General features: G+C 36.6%; 1 protein-coding gene across 3 annotated transcripts; it reads right to left on the bottom strand.

Moving 5' to 3' along the window:
- Positions 1-936: 936 nt before the first annotated feature.
- On the bottom strand, positions 937-18,259 carry trim46a (tripartite motif containing 46a). Of its 3 annotated transcripts, XM_051866740.1 has the most exons (12): positions 17,883-18,258; positions 14,177-14,432; positions 12,302-12,452; positions 10,543-10,741; positions 9,376-9,522; positions 9,037-9,132; positions 6,710-6,963; positions 6,398-6,519; positions 5,962-6,309; positions 4,615-4,844; positions 2,755-2,822; positions 937-2,645 (listed from the first exon to the last, which is right to left on the bottom strand). In XM_051866740.1, the coding sequence occupies exons 1-12, from the start codon at positions 17,940-17,942 to the stop codon at positions 2,255-2,257; spliced, it is 2,322 nt and encodes a 773-aa protein (XP_051722700.1). In that variant the 5' UTR covers positions 17,943-18,258; the 3' UTR covers positions 937-2,254. The 3 variants fall into 3 exon arrangements, with proteins under 3 accessions (XP_051722700.1, XP_051722701.1, XP_051722703.1); XM_051866741.1 differs by lacking the exon at positions 4,615-4,844 and having other exon boundaries at positions 2,497-2,645; positions 17,883-18,259; XM_051866743.1 differs by lacking the exons at positions 937-2,645; positions 2,755-2,822 and having other exon boundaries at positions 4,635-5,111; positions 17,883-18,259.
- Between the last annotated feature and the right edge of the window lie 346 nt (positions 18,260-18,605).

Raw genomic sequence — 18,605 nt, 5'->3', positions numbered from 1 at the left:
CTGTCAGTTTTGTGTGCAATAGGGTGTTAAGTTCACAGTTTGGGTGAGGAAAAACAATTTGTTTGTCCATTTTGACCATGATTTTCGGTTATTTTTCAGTCAATCAGTCTTTATCTTGATGTAAAGTTGTACATCAAAATGAAAGAGAAACCAGTGAAACCATGAAACCAGTTGTTTGAAAAGCTGTTCATTTAGTTTATTTAGTAGAGAAAAAGTGAAAAGCTTTTCCATACATCCAAGTTAGTATAACATCTTAACCTCTAGATTGTTTAATGAGGTTATACTTGCCATCAAAATGAGTATGTGCCTATTTCATCTAATGATTTTGATGACATGCCTGAGGAATACGGTGCATTTACTAAAGTTGAAATATCCGTCATAATTTTAATCTGTCTTGCATGTATATAGAGCAAATCTCACCTTCAAGACACCTTGTTTGGACGTTCTTGCCAGATAGAGCGCAAAAGAGAGGTTTCAAAAGATAGAAAGACAGAAATGTCCAAAAGCAAAGCACTGAAATCAGCATAAAGATGCTGTTAATTGTTAAAGTAAATGGGAGCAGTAATCAAGTCTGAAGAGAAACTGCCAAACTGCAATGCAAGAAAAAGAATTGTGTGATCTGTATCACCTGCTTTTTTTTTTTTTTTTTTGCTGTAAACTTCCTTATAGGACAGATTCACACAGAATGCATTTTTGCATTTAAAAACACAAGACACAGGGCAGTGGAATGGAGGGAAAAGCTAAATCTTAAGACGCGTGTTTTACTCGAGGGCTGCATTTTTATAACTCTGTGCCATACGCAAGCGCAACAGTCAAACACGTTCACCTAGCTCATATTTACATGGAAAAACAATGGAAACGCAATACATTGGAATGCAGAAACGTGTTCTGTGTGAACAGCCGCTTATTCAGAATAAAAATCACAGGGGAATGAAATTAATACAAGTGATACACATTGATGCTTTATTTCACTTCTGCCATTATTTTACAAACATTTTGCCTGTTTTCAAAGGGCCAGTATGTTTAAGAAATGCTACATAATATCCTCAACATCAATATAAATTCACACAACGTGACCTGAATCTGTAACAATGCACTCAAATAGCGGAAAACATGGCCAAAACCAGAGCTTTCAGCAACTGTCTTTATTGCAATAACATATCACACACTCACGCACACGCACCATAAATACATCTGAAGTTCAGCATACAATTCAAAAATGCCCTCTCACATCGACACACAGACTCACAACTGACAGTTGCACGGTCATAAGCAGCATCCATTTCTGAAAATCAACTTTACCTGCTAAATTGTTGTTGCCATACCCAGTCTGCAAAAAAATAATAATTAAAAAAAAAAAAAAAAAAAATGACCATAACAGTCATGATTATGAAAAAAAGCCTGAAAAAGTATGAGGGTTGTCAAAGACTGTTGTGTTTTGAAGATTATTATTTAGGACATTCAAATGGGAGAGTCGCTGAATAACATTAGAGCAGGCACCTGTAAGGATCTCACAAAAGCAGGTTCTTTTCATTGTTCTTTTAGTTTCACTTTAACTGTCAACCCTGTTTTGGCCCAAACAAACCAAACAGACAAGGTCTCTATGCACAGAACAGTGACTGATACCAATACAACATGTCCAACCAAGGTTTGACATCTTGGTTGAGCTTCAAAGTAGCAATACAATTCAAGGATGTCGGGAAATACTCAAAAACATGAAACTGATCAACAGGACAGCTGTCAAACATCTCAAATGGATATGAACTGCAACATGATCACATGTCAAGACATTCCTGTAAAGAGCACATATATTGTTAATGAATAAATAAAGGTGTTTACTAACTATTAGCACGCCCATTTTGGGCGGTTCGCATGCTAACAATGCTGGAAAACGAGTTTGTAAATAGCGAGGAATCATTCGTTTTTATAAGAATGTTCAAAATGAATTTACCACGAGTCAACCTGAATCAAACATGGACTATATTTCCATTGTTTTTGATTTTGTAGCCATAAAAATGAACGATTCCTCATTATTTAATGCTGACCTACATGTTGTTAGCATGCTACATGTTGTTAGCATCCAGAACCATTTTTAATGTGTATACTCTGAAATTAAATTAATCTTATTATAAAATATCATCAATCAATGCATCATTAGCTATGAAATAAGCTTGTAAACAAAGTCGATAGAAAACAATAAAAGAATATTTGCCTAAAGGTGCTGATTTGACTAGTTTTAAAGCGATCAGACGTTTCAGTGGCCGGCATCGGTGGCTCGTGTTTGGATGGTCACTCTTCTTGGCGGGTTCTGCTCTGTACTGCGATTGGCTATTAGCTCCTGTAGCTGCAGAGCCCCTCCACCAATGAAACAGAAGGCTGGGCAAACAGGGGCGGAGCAATCAACAGTCCCCTCCCACAGCACTCGCAGAGAGTGTGCGTCGTAGAAAGTGAGCCGACCCTTCTCAAAGTCCAGACACAGTCCGAGGCGAGGTGGAAGGGGGGCAGTGAGGGGGCCAGTAGAAGTGTTGGATGCCCCACACTTAGGTAGTAAAATCTTGCCCATGCCCATTGTGAGGAAACAGAATGGAGGGGGGCAGTCTTGGGCGTCCTCTGCGCCGCTGTCATGACCGCTGTCTGGATCGTACCTACAGTAAAATGGTGGGGGAAAAATAAAAATCATCAATAATACTGCCTACAAAAAAAGTTATCCTCAATCAACTCTTATACATTTAAAAAGGTTCTGTTTCTCCTCACCGTGGACTTGCCATGTCTTGTGGAAGATGGAACCACTCCTGCAGTTTTGCTTCAACACCCACTCCCACCTACACACATAGAAAACGCTGTATTTATTCAAAGAACCAGTTTATTATGCACGGTAGAGGCGGATGGAGTTGAGGTTTTAACCGACAGTTTGAGGATCCAATGGAGTTGGGAGGTTTGGTCACAAGTTCTTTTCAATACTTTTCATTGGTTAAATAATTATTTGCACAGGCAGGTACAAAAGGTGACAAATAGTAATGAAATTACAAAATATGGAGATTCAAGGTTTCCGCCCGATCCTCATAACATCTTGACCACTGACAGGTGAAGTGAATAACACTGATTATCAATGTCACCTGTTAGTGGGTGGGATATATTAGGCAGCAAGTGAACATATTGTCCTCAAAGTTGATGTGTTAGAAGCAAGAAAATGGGCAAGTGTAAGGATTTGAGCGAGTTTGACAAGGGCCAAATTGTGATGGCTAAACGACTGGGTCAGAGCATCTCCAAAACTGCAGCTCTTGTGGGGTGTTCCTGGTCTGCAGTGGTCAGTGTCTATCAAAAGTGGACCAAAGAAGGAACCGTGTTTAACCGGCAACAGGGTCATGGGCGGCCAAAGGCTCATTGATGCACGTGGGGAGCGAAGACTGGCCCGTGTGGTTCGATCCAACAGATGAGCTACTGTAACTCAAATTGCTCAAGAAGTTAATGCTGGTTCTGATAGAAAGGTGTAAGAATACACAGTGCATTGCAGTTTGTTGCGTATGGGGCTGCATAGCCGCAGACCAGTCAGGGTGCCCATGCTGACCCCTGTTCACCGCCGAAAGCACGTAAGCATCAGAACTGGACCACGGAGCAATGGAAGAAGGTGGCCTGGTCTAATGAATCACGTTTTCTTTTACATCACATGGATGGTCGGGTGCGTGTGCGTCGCTTACCTGGTGAACACATGGCACCAGGATGCACTGTGAGAAGAAGGCAAGCCAGCGGAGGCAGTGTGATGCTTTGGGCAATGTTCTGCTGGGAAACCTTGGGACCTGCTATCCATGTGGATGTTACTTTGACACGTACTACCTACCTAAGCATTGTTGCAGACCATGTACACCCTTTCATGGAAACAGTATTCCCTGGTGGCTGTGGCCTCTTTCAGCAGGATAATGTATCCTGCCACAAAGCAAAAATGGTTCAGGAATGGTTCGAGGAGCACAACAAGAAGTTTGAGGTGTTGACTTGGCCTCCAAATTCCCCAGATCTCAATCCATTCGAGCATCTGTGGGATGTACTGAACAAACAAGTCCGATCCATGGAGGCCCCAACTCACAACTTACAGGACTTAAAGGATCTGCTGCTAACATCTTGGTGCCAGATACCACAGCACACCTTCAGGGGTCTAGTGAAGTCCATGCCTCGATGGGTCAGGGCTGTTTTGGCAGCAAAAGGGGGACCAACACAATATTAGGAAGGTGGTCATAATGTTATGCCTGATCGGTGTATATAAAATATAATAAAATTCATACATATAATAACTTGAATACACTTCTATGATGAACATGAAGTGTATAATGAGGGAATAATGTCAGAAATGTCAAGGTGATATAATGAAAAAATTAAAAATTCATTAATTCAATTCTTGGGAAAAAACAAGTAATTTGGCATAATCTTATCTTATAATTTCACAGAAAGAAAAAAATCCATTAAACATAAAAAAAAAAAACTGTTTGCAAAATTAGATATACAGTACACTACTGCTCAAATGTTTGTAATTGGTAAGATTTTTAATGGTTTTGATAGAAGTCTCTTAGGCTCACAAAAGCTGCATTCATTTGCAGCTGCTGAATGGTAGTGTATGTTCACCTTAACCAGGTAGGATCCAGGCTCCACTGAGCATGCCCAATAGTGTCTTCCCTGTGTGATGGAAACATCAGCCACAAGGAGGTCAGAGGTGAGGTGACATGAGGTGAGGGCCCGATCAGCTGCCTGCAACAGAGTCATCCCAGGAACACTCCGGGCGTACGTCTGCCCTTTCCCCAGCGCTACCCGCTCCGCATGCAGGCCCCAGCGCGAATCCAGGCAAAACGACAACACTGAGATTTAGGTATGCAGGAGGAGAGGAGTGGAGGAGAGGGTTGGAAAGGCCAGGTCATAGGGAGCAGAACACAAAACGAAAAAAGGATAAGGGAGTGAAACAACATATAAACAGGAGATAGAAAGAAACAGAGGGGGGATATGTAAGGATAAGCATAAAAGGGAAGAAATGGGATTGGAAATTTAGAAAAAAGAGGGGAAACAAAGAGGACAGCAGGAACATTGTACATATTCCAGGACTCTAGGATTCAGAGGAGATCAAGCAGCTGATATTCCAGTTAAATAGGAATACAAGTCAAAGAAACAGCAGAGATAATAGGAACAAAGGAAGGTGGAGAATAACAGGAAGCACAAGGAGAAATAATACAGAGAGAAGAGCAAAAAAAAAAAAAGATGTGTCAAAGAGTTGTGGATAAGTACTGAGAAATATACTAACGATAAGCAACAGAATTAACTATGAGAGAAAACAAAAAAGAATATGATATGCACATAATAGCACAAAACAAGAATAGGTTCAGTGTGATGTAATAGAATTGTGATATGAATGGATCAATAAATCAATCAATGATAGATCGATCAGGGGATGGATGGATGAATTGATATAAATGAACATGAATTCATAAATAAATGAATTAATCAAATGGATGAATGAATTGATATAGATGGATGGATGAACAAGTGAAACAAATGAACAAACAGATGTATAAATCAGTGAAAGAATGGAAAAATTGATATGAATGAATCATTTAATGGATGGATGGATGGACAAGTAAATAAACAGACATGAATAAATTAATCAGTGAATGAAATTATGGATAGATAAAAAGAGGATGGATGAATTGATATAATTGAATCAATCAGTCAATTACTGAATCATTCAATAGATAAATGAATAAACAAAAAATGATGAATGAATGGATAACTGGAGAATGAGAAATAGAGGATATAAATTGCAAGTCATAGTAGAATGAGTGGAAACGATGCAAAATAAAAACAAAGCATTCAATATGTGAGAAACTGGGGACCTTGAGGGAAATAAATGTCTCAGAAAAACTGATATTTTGAAGTGGTTCAAATGCAAGTGTGTTTGTATATTTGTGAGTGGATGTGTCTTACCTGGTGCAGGAGGTGTGTGTAGATACACCTCCTCGCTGTACTCTCCAAACCCTGCCTTATTACAGCCTCGAACTCTCAGGACATACACACTGTCCATCTCTAGCTTGTCAATCACTGCACTGGTGCCACCCACATCATCCAGACGCTGCCAAGAACAGTGGCTGCCATTACTTCCTGAGCTTCCTTCAGACCATACTCTGCCCCATAATGCTCCAGCTCCGCCCACTTTCCTCTGATACTCCACTGAGTAGTGCCAGGCAGGGGCGGAGTCCTGTGGGAGGCGCCAGCACAAATAGAGCTCGTTATAGGCCAGGGTCTTTTGAGTGTCAATCACAGGAGCCAATGGGGCTGAAGAAGGAAAATAAGGGGTCACGTTAGATGTGAATTCAAATCCACGTGCATTGAAATGCTAGCTATAAATAGTTTTTATGAAAACCTTGTATAAAGTCCATGCTGCTGAGTGCTTGGAGCTCTCTGGAAACGTCCATCTGATAGTGTCGAAATGAGGGATCAGCAGATAGAGAGAAATGCTGAAGATGTTCTATTGCTTTTACCAGTCTGAGGAGAAGATAAAATCAAGTAAAACTTAAATGAATATAAAAGAAGCTCTTTGTGAACCAGTTGACTATGTGTAACATAATATACCAACGTTTGTGTACCTTATTGAAAGTGGTTCAATGGAAACACAAAATAGGCCATTGTGGGTTTCGTATTTCATAAATGAACAGATTCACATAATCCATCTAACCTGTTGTGCGTGACTCTGGCAGCCTGCACAAAGCACGGCTGGTCGGTTTCCTTTAGAAGCTCCTGAGTGTATGTGAGCAGCCCTGCGTTTTCCAAAAGACTCTGTTTTTCTGAGAGCTGTGCGTTCAGAGCCGCTGTCCGCTGGACACGAGCCCCCTCCATCAACATGGCCAAGGCCCCCTGACGCTCCGCCAGCACACCACGCAATTCACTCACACACTGATTCAACTGCTCCTTAGCCACTGCGCTGTTCACCTGAACACAGAGATAAAGACATTGAACAGCACAGAAAAAGGAAAAAACGAAGCTTGACAGCTTTTTAAACATCATAAATATATTAATAATTTAATATGTAAATAATTTATTTTAAAATTTATATATTTTATATTTAAAATGTTTCAATTAAATAGTATAAATGTTAAATTAAATAATATTTTAAAATAAATTAATTATAATAAATAATTATCAGTTAAATTTAAATACTTTAAACCTGTTTTTAATTTTTTTTTTTGATCATCCTCACCATCACATTTGGTCATCATTATTTTTCAAAAATAAATTTAGACTTCTAAAAGTCTTTAACACCACTGAAAAACACAGGATACTCCTGGAGAGACAGTGACCTATTAGCCACATAAAAGAAACATTATGTCTTTTTAAGTGTCATAATTATTTTAATAATTTAATATCGAAATATTTAATTTATTTGATATTTTATAATTCATATATTTTAAATTTAAAATATTTACATGTAATTAATATTACATTAAAATAAATAATAATAAATATTACATTAAATAATGAATAATAATAATAAAAAAGTATTAAAACCATTTAACACCAAGTGTTACCATTTAATTAAAATGGTAACACTTTAGTTTAGGATCTAATTCTCACTATTAACTAGTTGCTTATTAGCATGCATATTAGCAAAATGGCTGTTTATTAGTACTTATAAGGCACATATTAATGCCTTATTCTGCATGACCATATTCTACATACCTTAAAGGATTAGTTCTCTTCAGAATTAAAATTTACTCACCCCCATATCATCCAAGATGTTTATGTCTTTCTTTCTTCAGTCGAAAAGAAATTAAGGTTTTTGAGGAAAACATTCCAGGATTTTTCTCCATATAGTGGACTTCAATGGAGTTGAAGGTCCAAATTGCAGTTTAAATGCAGCTTCAAAGGGCTCTACACGATCCCAGATGAGGAATAAAGGTCTTGTCTAGTGAAATGATCGGTCATTTTCTAAAGAAATAAAAATGTATATACTTTTTAACCACAAATTCTCATCTTACACTAACTCTGCCATGCGCCACGCATTACGTTATCATGTTGGAAAGGTCACGCGTGACGTAGGCGAAAGTACCGATCCAGTGTCTACAAAGCAAACGTGCAAAGACTAAGTCAAACGCCCTTACAAAAAAAAAGGTAAAACAACAATGTCGGACGATTTTGAAGTTGGAAGAGAAAATGAGATGGAGTTTTTCACCCTACTGCGGTACTTCCACCCAGGTCACGCGTGACCTTTCCAACGTGATTACATAATGCGTGGCGGATCGCAGAGCAGTGCAAGATGAGCATTTGTGGTTAAAAAGTATATAGATTTCTATTTATTTTTTTAGAAAATGACAGATCGTTTCACTAGATAAGACCCTTATTCCTTGTCTGGGATCGTGTAGAGCCCTTTGAAGCTGCACTGAAACTGCAATTTGGACCTTCAACCCATTGTACTCCATTGAAGTCCACTATACGGAGAAAAATCCTGGAATGTTTTCCTCAAAAACCTTAATTTCTTTTCGACTGAAGAAAGAAAGACATAAACATCTTGGATGACATGGGGGTGAGTAAATTATCAGGAAATTTTAATTCTGAAGTAAACTAATCCTTGAATCCTACTCCATACCTAAACTACCTTACTAACTATTAATAAGCAGTAATTAGGAGTTTATTGAGGCAGAAGTCGTAGTTAATAGTGAGAATTGGACCCTAAACTGAAGTGTGACCTATAAAATTTTACATATTTCCTTAATTTCCAGAATGGATCTTGGTCATCCCCACCATCACATTTGGCCAAAATTATATTTTTGAAATACATTTTTCAGTTATTATGATATTCAATAATATTTCGCAATTTCCATCTTTTGTCATTCTGACAGTTAAAAGTCTGTAGAGCCAAGGAAAAAAACAGGACACTGACAAAACCACTCCTGTCCTGGATCCAGGTAAAATCCTGCAACTTCATCCCTGCTCTGTTTCTACTCTAAGCTGAAGTATGTGTCTCATAAACACTGAAAGTATAATTAAAACAACAGTGCTGTGTACCTCAGTCTGAGCAATGCCGCTTTCTACTTGGGTGATCTGTGCCTGTATAGAATCCTGATTGCCCAAGACGTAGTTCATCTCTTTGGTGATCTTCTCCTGTGATTTCACAACATGGAGTAAGATGAGTTACAGTAAACACTGACAACACTGTAGAGCTTCTGCTAGCTGCCTAGTCATTGAGAGGAAATCCTTTCCCCTCTATCCTTGATCATTTAGAGCTGTGCAGGGCTAGAGCTTAGAAAGATTAGCCCAAATAACCATTTTATACAGGAAAGAAGGACATGTTGGGCATAATTACGATGTTTGTAGTCTAAAGACTATAGAGCGTATAACAGATACCTTTAGAGTTTGGTAAGCCAACGCAATAGGAATGATCTTGTGTCCACTGTGGGATCGACGGAGTTTACAAAGTGGACACAACAGACGCTGACAAGACCTGCAGTAAAACTGCAACCTCTCCTGCTCATGTTCCACACAAACTAATACCTGCAATTGAGTGAGAGAGAAGATAAATGGACAGGGGAAAAGACAGAGAGGGGGGAAATGAGATTAAGGGGAACTTTTGAGACTAATAGGTTTATCATAAATCCTTTGTGTGCTTGTGTGCTGTGGAAAAGAACAAAATTTGAATAATTATTTGAATATGTTTTTATATTTGGATTAATTATTTGCATAGGGTTGGCAAAGGCTTTTTTTCTACAAAATTTAAGGTCAATATGTTTTTCAGTGTTTTGTGCTATTTAGTAGACATTTATGTAAAAAAAATCTTATGTCTTCATGTTTTTGTGACAGTCTAGGTCTATAAAATGGAAAAAATTGCTGAAAAATACATTGTCATAGGGACAACAATATATGTTCTAAATAATTTTAAAAAATAATGCCAAATATTGTCTTGCATATACACATTATGCATTTAAAAGTTTGGGCCAGCACAATTTTTTTTGTTTGTTTTTGAAAGAAATGTTTTATGCTTACTAAGGCTGCATTTATATGTTCAAAATACAGAAAAAAAAACAGTAATATAATGAAATATTATTACAATTTAAAATAACTGTTTTCTATTTTAATATATTTTAAAATGTAATTTATTCCTGTGAAGGCAAAACTGAATTTTCAGCATCATTACTTCAGTCTTCAGTGTCACATGATGATTTGCTGCTCAAGAAATATTTCTCATTATCATCAACGTTGACACAAACCGTGATACTTTTTTTCAGGATTCTTTGATAAATAGAAAATGCAAAACTTTCAATTTTGATCAATTTAAAGCATCATTGCTAAATAAAAGTATTAATTTCTTACAACAACAACAACAAAAATCGTTTAAATGGTATATGTGGCTGGTAAATTTTCTTAAAACACTGGTAGGTGTGAAAAAAAAAAAAAACGATTTTGGACCCTGGATGTTAACACAGTCTGATCTGGAGTTATATGTGTGACTCAAAGACTTTTCTGTATGTTTGTGGCCCATTAGTAGTGGTCGTCTCTCAGAAGAGTCCCATGTACCTTGGGTCTGAAGCTGTGTGTGGGCAGGATGTGTTCGTGTTGGGCTCGTGGTGTGCCCCAGGGGTGGTACAGTTTGAAGCACTCGTTACAGAAGTTGGACCTGCAGTCAGCGCAGCCTTTGGTGGCCTCCAGAGCCTGAGGAGGTTTACAGAACTGACACATGACTGCCATGCTGCCAAGACTCACTGTGTGCCTGTACCTACACACATGGAGAAAGACAGACATCAGTCATCTACTGTGCATTGAGGCTAATCTGAAAAGTAAACACGTATGGCTTGGGTTACATGTACACATGCTTGTTTAATTGTATTATATATTTGTATGTGTACATAAAGTATAGCATGTGTTTGTTTGTATGTGTGGTGTATTGTGGTGTAGATGCATCTCAGCAGTCCAAAGACTGCATAAAACAAAACATCAGCACTTCACTTACATTTACCTCTCACAACTTCTCTTTTAAAGGGGTAGTTCAACTAACAAATATTCATGCTCAGTGTCTTTTTTACTACACATCTAAACTACATATCTAAGAGGAAGGAATTGTTGTATTACCTATCTTTAGAATTGATTTGTTTATTTTATTTATTATAGATGTTAAAAGGAACATCATGTCTTTATTTAAATATTTTAGTTATTTAATATGTAAATATTTATTTTTATCTTAATGTTATATTTTGGTTTGACTGTATATATATATATATATATATATATATATATATATATATTTAACATACATATTTTAAATATCTTTTTCATTTTTTTTTTTTTTACATTACATAGAAAAAGTCTTGTGCCAGACAGCCAAGAAAAAATAGATTTCATGTCAAAGTATTAAGAATTTGTTTCCACTCTGTATTTATTTTCTCTCTCATTTTAGTTAAATCATGACTACGATGTAACTAAAATGGAGGAATGAATTCTTACTTTGTGGCCAAGGTATCTTGTTTTTTTTTCTCTCTGCATATCATGTGTAGGTCTTCATAGTCATGTGACACATAATCATTAATAAAAATTGGTGATATTACTTTGACATTGCAACATCAAACCTGACATGTTGCATCTAAAGGCATCAAATTTTAATAGATGCTGATGCAATTTTCATTGAATAATGACAAAATTTAGGTCTTTTTTTCACATAAAGCTATCCTGTAGCTTTGGAATGCTTGCAATATATGGCATCAGTCATATTGACTGCTTTTATGTTACTTTTTCAGCCTAAATTTACTTTCTTTATATGGAAAAGAATGGTTCCGTTTTGTGTTCCATGGAAGACAGAAAGTTATACATGTTTTGAATAACATTTTTAAATTTGAGTTATATATGACTTCTCTTGCTTATTTTAAGTTACAATTGACAATCTTGTGGTGTTTTTAGGGCCAGATTTGCTTATGCACATTTTACTATAGTATGGAATAGGAGCCATGCAAGCTCTTTACTGGAAGGAAGAAACTAAATATTTTTCTATCTCTGCCTTTTCTTGACCTCATTTTGCTATGCCAGTAAGGTGATTTGATTGGTCCACGTAGTGAGACTGCGTGCGAATATTCAAAGAGCTCTATGGTGATGTGCCTATGAATAGAAGCAAGTTCAGAACATCTGATCTATTGTTCAAAACCAGTAGAACAACATTTCTACATCTTACAGTACAGTTACCGGAATTCAATTTCAATGTAGCTCCACTTAATAAAAGCAGGAATTCTCTGAGGAAGAGTGTGTGTGTGTGTGTGTGTGTGTGTGTGCGTGTGTATGTGAGCGAGACCTCTCCACTATGCGCTCCAGCGTGAGGTTTCTCAGACAATCTGCAAGCCCTCTCTCTCCCAGCTCCACATCTTTTCCGCAGGTGGGACAGGGGAACAGCATGATCACAGGAGGGGTGTCTTTACGCCTCCGTCCTGGATGTGTCCCACACACTGCACAAAAAGAGAGAGAGATACAGATAAAAAAGCTGTTTCCACATGAAAGCTTCTTTTAGCCCCTATAAATCTAAGGCAGGAAGAAGAAAGGAAAAGCTAATCAATGCAGAAAGAGAACAGAATCCAAAGGCCCTGTGTGTGCTGACACATTCAGAATCAGCCCATCACGATGGCTGCTACTTTTAAACACGCACGCACCTGCAAAGTGCTGTACAGATGCAATACATCTGAATGATACAGTAGCATCTATACATTTTTTGCACAGAGCTGAAACTAAAAGCTAAATCGCATCATGATGTCATCATTTTAAAGGGTTAGTTCACACAAAAATGAAAATTCTGTCATTGATTATTCACCTTCATGTCGTTCCAAACCCATAAGACCTTTGTTCATCTTCGAAACACAAATTAAGATATTTTTGATGAAATCCGAGAAGTATATGACTTATCCATAGACAGCAATATAACCACCACTTTCAAGGCTCAGAAAGGTACTAAAGATATTGTTAAAACAGTCGACTTGACTGCAGTAATTCAACCTTAACTTTATGAAGTGACGAGAATACTTTTTGTACGCAAAAACAAAACAAAAATGATGACTTTATTCAACAATATCTTCTCTTCTATGTCATTCTCATATACCTTTTTGGACCTTGAAAGTGGTGGATATTGCTGTCTATGAATGATATTGAGTCATAAACCTCTCGGATTTAATCAAAAATATCTTAATTTGTGTTCCGAAGTCTTACGGGTGTGGAACGACATGAGGGTGAGTAATTAATGACAGAATTTTCATTTTTGGGTGAACTAACCCTTTAAATGTTATTTAATATAATGAAATAAATAAATATCTTTAAATAAGTAATTTAAATAAATAACTAAATTATTTTTTAATAAATATTATAATTATTAAATTACAACCAAATAAATAATTAAACTGGCATGCCTATTATGTAATATAATTAAAATATTTTTAAATAAATAATTTATATTATTAATTTAAATAAATAAAATAATGAATAAATTATAATTATTAAATGATAATCAAACAAATCATTTAAATGATCATAATTAATTGATTTGAGCTGAAATTATTTGATTATGGGAGATTAAAATGACCACAAAACAATACATGAGTGTAATATTAGTTATCATGTAAAATGGTAATATAAAACACCATTTAAAAGTTTGGGTTAGTAGGATATTTTTAATAGTTTTGTTCATCAAGGATGCATTAAATTGATTTAACTTGAATGTTACATAGATTTCTAATTTAATAAATGCTGTTCTTTCGAACTTTCTATTCATCAAAAAATCCTGAAACAGTGTATCACTGTTTCCACAAATATCTTAAGCAGCACAACTGTTTTCAACATTGATAATAATAAGAAATGTTTTCTGAGCAGCAAATCAGCAAATTAAAATGTGACACTGAAGACTGAAGTAATGATACTGAAAATTCAGCTTTGCCATCACTAAATCAATATCATTATTGTAGTTTTTACTGTATTTTGAATATAATAAATGCAGCCTTGGTGAGAAATTTTTTTTTTTTTTTTAAATAATACCGACCCCAAACTTTTAAATGGTAGTGTATAGTTTAGTGGTCAATAAAAAAATACTCGACTGCAGAACTGACTGATTGATTGACAAATCAGTTTTGATAATCTCAGAGAGCCTCTTGTAATTTTGATCTTGGTGTCTATTTATGAACACACAAACCTGTTCTGATCACCCGGTCTAGGCGGTCTGTTTTGGGCGGAGGTCGGCGTGTCTGTCGGGGCGAGCGTGTGTTGGGGCTTGAGGTGGGTGTGTTGGGCTCTGGGGGGAGCTCGGGGGGTGGGTATCCTCTCTGAACCAGGACTTCTGCCGCACACAGCACACACACACTGTGCATACATGGCAACACTATGGGCTGCTTCACCATCTCCTCACACACGGGACAGTGCAGCTCTCTCTCTATACTCTTCATATTGGACTAGACAAAGAAAGGGACAGATTTAACAAATATTTAGAAGTGGAAAACATGCAATCAAACATGTAAGCACATACAACACTGTCTCTCTACACATTATATATAATATAATATAATTTATATGTTTGTTGTTATGTTTCTTTATAACTGTTTGTGAAATATAACAGCAATTTCTGAGTGAAAATTGTTTCTATACCTATTTTTTCTTTAGTGTACTTGGAGTATAACTTTTTTTTTTACATTTTAATGACTGAAACTGATTATGGATTGTGATATGGACTGAGTTTTTGTCAGATAAACATGGGCATATGCTGGTCAGTATGAATGTGTCATAAAGGTCAGAATATTTGCATAAAATAATTTAAATGTCAAAAAAGATCACACACACAAACAAACAGTCATGTTGTTTATTAAAAGTACTTCCTTCTTTCTAGTTTTACCTACATATTACTCTGATTACTTTTTCCCAGTAATGGAAATACTTTTATGCAACATTCAAATCATGAAGTCTGCTATGTATTCACACATATGACTGACATTTGTAGTAGCTACATTTTATTGACAATTGAGAGATTTAAGAGCTGTTTCTGCTTTGACAAATCCATTCAAATGTGTTAGTCATCTTTGGTCTTTCCAAGAGGGATGTGTAAATGCAACTTAAACATTTAACATGGCTGGAGGTACAGAAGTGTCATTCCTCAAACTCGAAAAACTTGATTTTGGCTTCTGTAATACAAATCAAGTTCACAGAAATCTTGTTTATTTTCATTCCAGCCACCCGAGTTTCATATTTGCCATTAACTTAGAGTCATATTTAAGGAAGTGAACATTTTAATTATTTTTTGAATGTGATCATACTCATAAAGCAACAATGATAATTCTACATCAGTGGAATCTAAATTTAAAAAATGATAATAGAGAGCAACAGTTGGGTTAAGCCAGATGCACACTGTACGATTTATAAGTAAAAGTATCTCGGTTGTCTTTAATGTCAGACTGTACGGCAGTCAAGACGTGTTAAAAACAGACGCATGCAAGAAGACTCGTCCGGTGTTTTACATCATCAATCGGTGACACGTTTGTTGACTGTGAGCTGCATCACATGCGGAATTGAAATGGTGGCCAGCAAAGAAAAACTATCTCTAGCGTTAATGTTGGTCATGGCTTGTCTTGAAAAGAAAAATGGAAAAAAAGCGAAGGCGATGTGTGTGGAGCAAGTGGTAGTTTGTTGTTGTCTCAATAATTGCATGATCAGGTTCTGCGCTCCTATTGTTTTTGATTTGATGGTTGTCGTAGGAGAAGTCACACAGCAGGACTGTGCGTCAAATCTTCTGACACTGCCAGAATTTCATATGAGGTAAGATTTGATCGCAAAGGTCATTAATCGGCTGTCGGCGAACATGTCAAACTAGTCATCAAAGACTTCAGATTTTGGTCTAGGATCTGAGAAGGCTTTTAGGATTCTCAACATTTGTCTCAGACGGCCAAATCGTGGCCAGAATCGTACAGCCTCACTCATAAGACCTTCGTTCATCTTCGGAACACAAATTAAGATATTTTTGATAAAATCCGATGGCTCAGTGAGGCCTGCATTGAAAGCAAGTTAATTTACACTTTCAAACGCCTAGAAAGGTACTAAAGTTATATTTAAAACAGTTCAGTTTTGTGTGCCAAAAAAAACAAAATAACGACTTTATTCAACAATATCTAGTGATGGGCAATTTCAAAACACTGCTTCATGAAGCTTTACCAATCTTTTGTTTCGAATCAGTGGATCGGAGCATGTATCAAACTGCTAAACACTTATGACATAACAAAGCCTCATTTACTGAAACCACATGACTTTGGTGCTCCGAACCACTGATTCGAAACAAAAGATTTGTAAAGCTTCATGAAGCAGTGTTTTGAATTGCTAGATATTGTTGAATAAACTTGTTATTTTGTTTTTTTGGTACACAAAAAGTATTCTCGTCGCTTCATAACATTAAGGTTGAAACACTGTAGTCACATGAACTGTTTTAAATATGTCTTTAGTAGCTTTCTGGGCATCTGAAAGTGTTAATTATCTTGCTGTCAATGCAGGCCTCACCGAGCCATTGGATTTCATCAAAAATATCCTAATTTGTGTTCCGAAGATGAACGAAGGTCTTACGGGTGTGGATTGACATGAGGGTACAGATTGTCACTATCCACGATAAATATTGCTGCATTTTTATATTGCGACACAATATATTGTTACACCCCTAATTAATATGCATATTTTGCCATAAATGTAAAATATATTGTACAATCAACATGTTTAAACCAATAGTATAAACAATGTTTCTTCATTGTTTTTTTTTCCCCCTTATTAAAGCAGTTGAATACACAGTCTTGTGTGTTTTTGTCTGATTTTCAAAATGTTTTGATTCAAATTAAACTTCTGGAACCAAGGCTGCTAAAAAAAACGGGCACTGCTGCACTCTGCACTATTAGTCTCCATCCTTAAAAAAAGGTTTCCCTACTGAAAAAGAAAATACCGAACTTTACTGTTCTCCCATCCTAGTCAGGCAGGTGCTCAGCTGGTTTGGCTGGTTAGCAAGATGATTTCCAATGCTGACCAGCTGAAAAGTGCCCTAAACACCTCTACAGCAGCCAACAGAGCAGCCTAGGAGACCATCAAATCAATTTAAGCTATTTTAAGCTGTTTTATGTTCAGTACCTAGCAATTATTTCCCCCAGAGCTGACAGCATATACATTTTATTCTGTCAGTAAGCCATTCAAATAATTAAATTCGCCCAGCTGTCTCGTGTTCCTCTTTTATACACTGACTCTAGTTTTTCCAGTGAGTCCACGTGCCCCTCTTCCAGACGTTTCCCACAGAGGCTCTGCTGCCTCGCGGCCTCAGCCCTCTTGCATCCCGTCTCTATGGCAACATGCAGCGATAAGGCCTTTTTTAATATAGATTTTAAAGGCTCCTTTATTTTTCCTTTAAGTCTTCTCTAACATTTAAATAAGTGTATATGTCGCACAAGCGTCTGATATGCATTATCAGATTCTAAGGATTCCAGTCTATTCAATCATGTATTAACGGGAAAATAATTACGCGTATTGTGTTATATATTAGGCCTACACGCTTAAGAACAAATATATCAGACCAGAGGAAAAGCAGCCGTGGCCTACACGCGTTTTAGAAGATGGTATAGCAGAAGTGGATAAAAAAAATACATATATACTCGGTTTCTGCTTACAGGTGTTATTCATTATCGAACAAATGAATACTCTCAGCACAGAATAGGGGGTTTAACCATATTTTTAATGTTAGATATGGACATGAAAACCACTGAAATGTCCCTTTAGCCTATTAGAAAGCTGACCATTAACATTGCGTGCATTTGTGTGTTAAATAACAGCCGCATGCAAATAATAGATAACGTGTAAATATGTGGTTTTAATCATGCAAAGGTACTTACGCTTATGCGCACGAGGGCGTCCATTATGGATGTAAAGGTTTGCAACTCCGCATCTGCCATTGCTGGAACTATGCCGTTTGTTAGATTAATAGCAAATAAACGCTTTTATTGAGCGCCCTTTTTCTATATATAGAATAATTAAAAACAACCAACGGTTTATAAGATCAGGACACCGCGAAATAAAACGAAATTCAACCTGCAACTGAAATTGACGATATTTGTGTCTAACAGCCTATAACTGAGAGGTCCAATTTAACGCAATCCATGGTGATTTAGGGGTTTTCCAACAGTGCTTGTTGTGTTCTATTCTGACGGATGTTGAGCCATCCATGTAGGGGCAGGCGATGGATGTTATGAGGTGTTCAGGAGGAGATCATGCGCGTGGAAAGAGCATGCGCGTGGATGCTGAGCAGGCATGAGACAGCCGCTTGGGTGGAACGAATTTAATATAATATAATATAATATAATATAATATAAAATAATATAATATAATATAATATAATATAATATAATATAATATAAAATAATATAATATATAGTGTTTATTGTTATAACTTGTGTAGGCCTTTGTTTATTTGATCTTATAGTTTTTGATATAAATACACTGTTTTTTTTTTTTACGTATTTCAAATATCTTCTCATAGAAGATAAAAAGCCACAGAAAATCAATTCCAGTTCAAATATTGCCCCTTAGGAATATTTATGCATTAAGATTATGTGGCG

The sequence above is a fragment of the Ctenopharyngodon idella genome, chromosome 16 (genome assembly GCF_019924925.1).
Source record: "Ctenopharyngodon idella isolate HZGC_01 chromosome 16, HZGC01, whole genome shotgun sequence".
NCBI lineage: Eukaryota > Metazoa > Chordata > Actinopteri > Cypriniformes > Xenocyprididae > Ctenopharyngodon > Ctenopharyngodon idella.
The sequence above is the reverse complement of the archived record's forward strand: the minus strand, read 5'-3'. Positions and strand labels throughout refer to the sequence as shown.

Coding starts and splice junctions, on each gene's coding strand:
- trim46a (XM_051866740.1), bottom strand. CDS start 17,942: ATGGCAGATGCGGAGTTGCAAACCTTTACATCCATAATGGACGCCCTC. Junction 9,523..10,542: donor CACACAGCTTCAGACCCAAG/GTACATGGGACT, acceptor ACTCAATTGCAG/GTATTAGTTTGTGTGGAACA. Junction 4,845..5,961: donor ACACACACCTCCTGCACCAG/GTAAGACACATC, acceptor CCTAAATCTCAG/TGTTGTCGTTTTGCCTGGAT.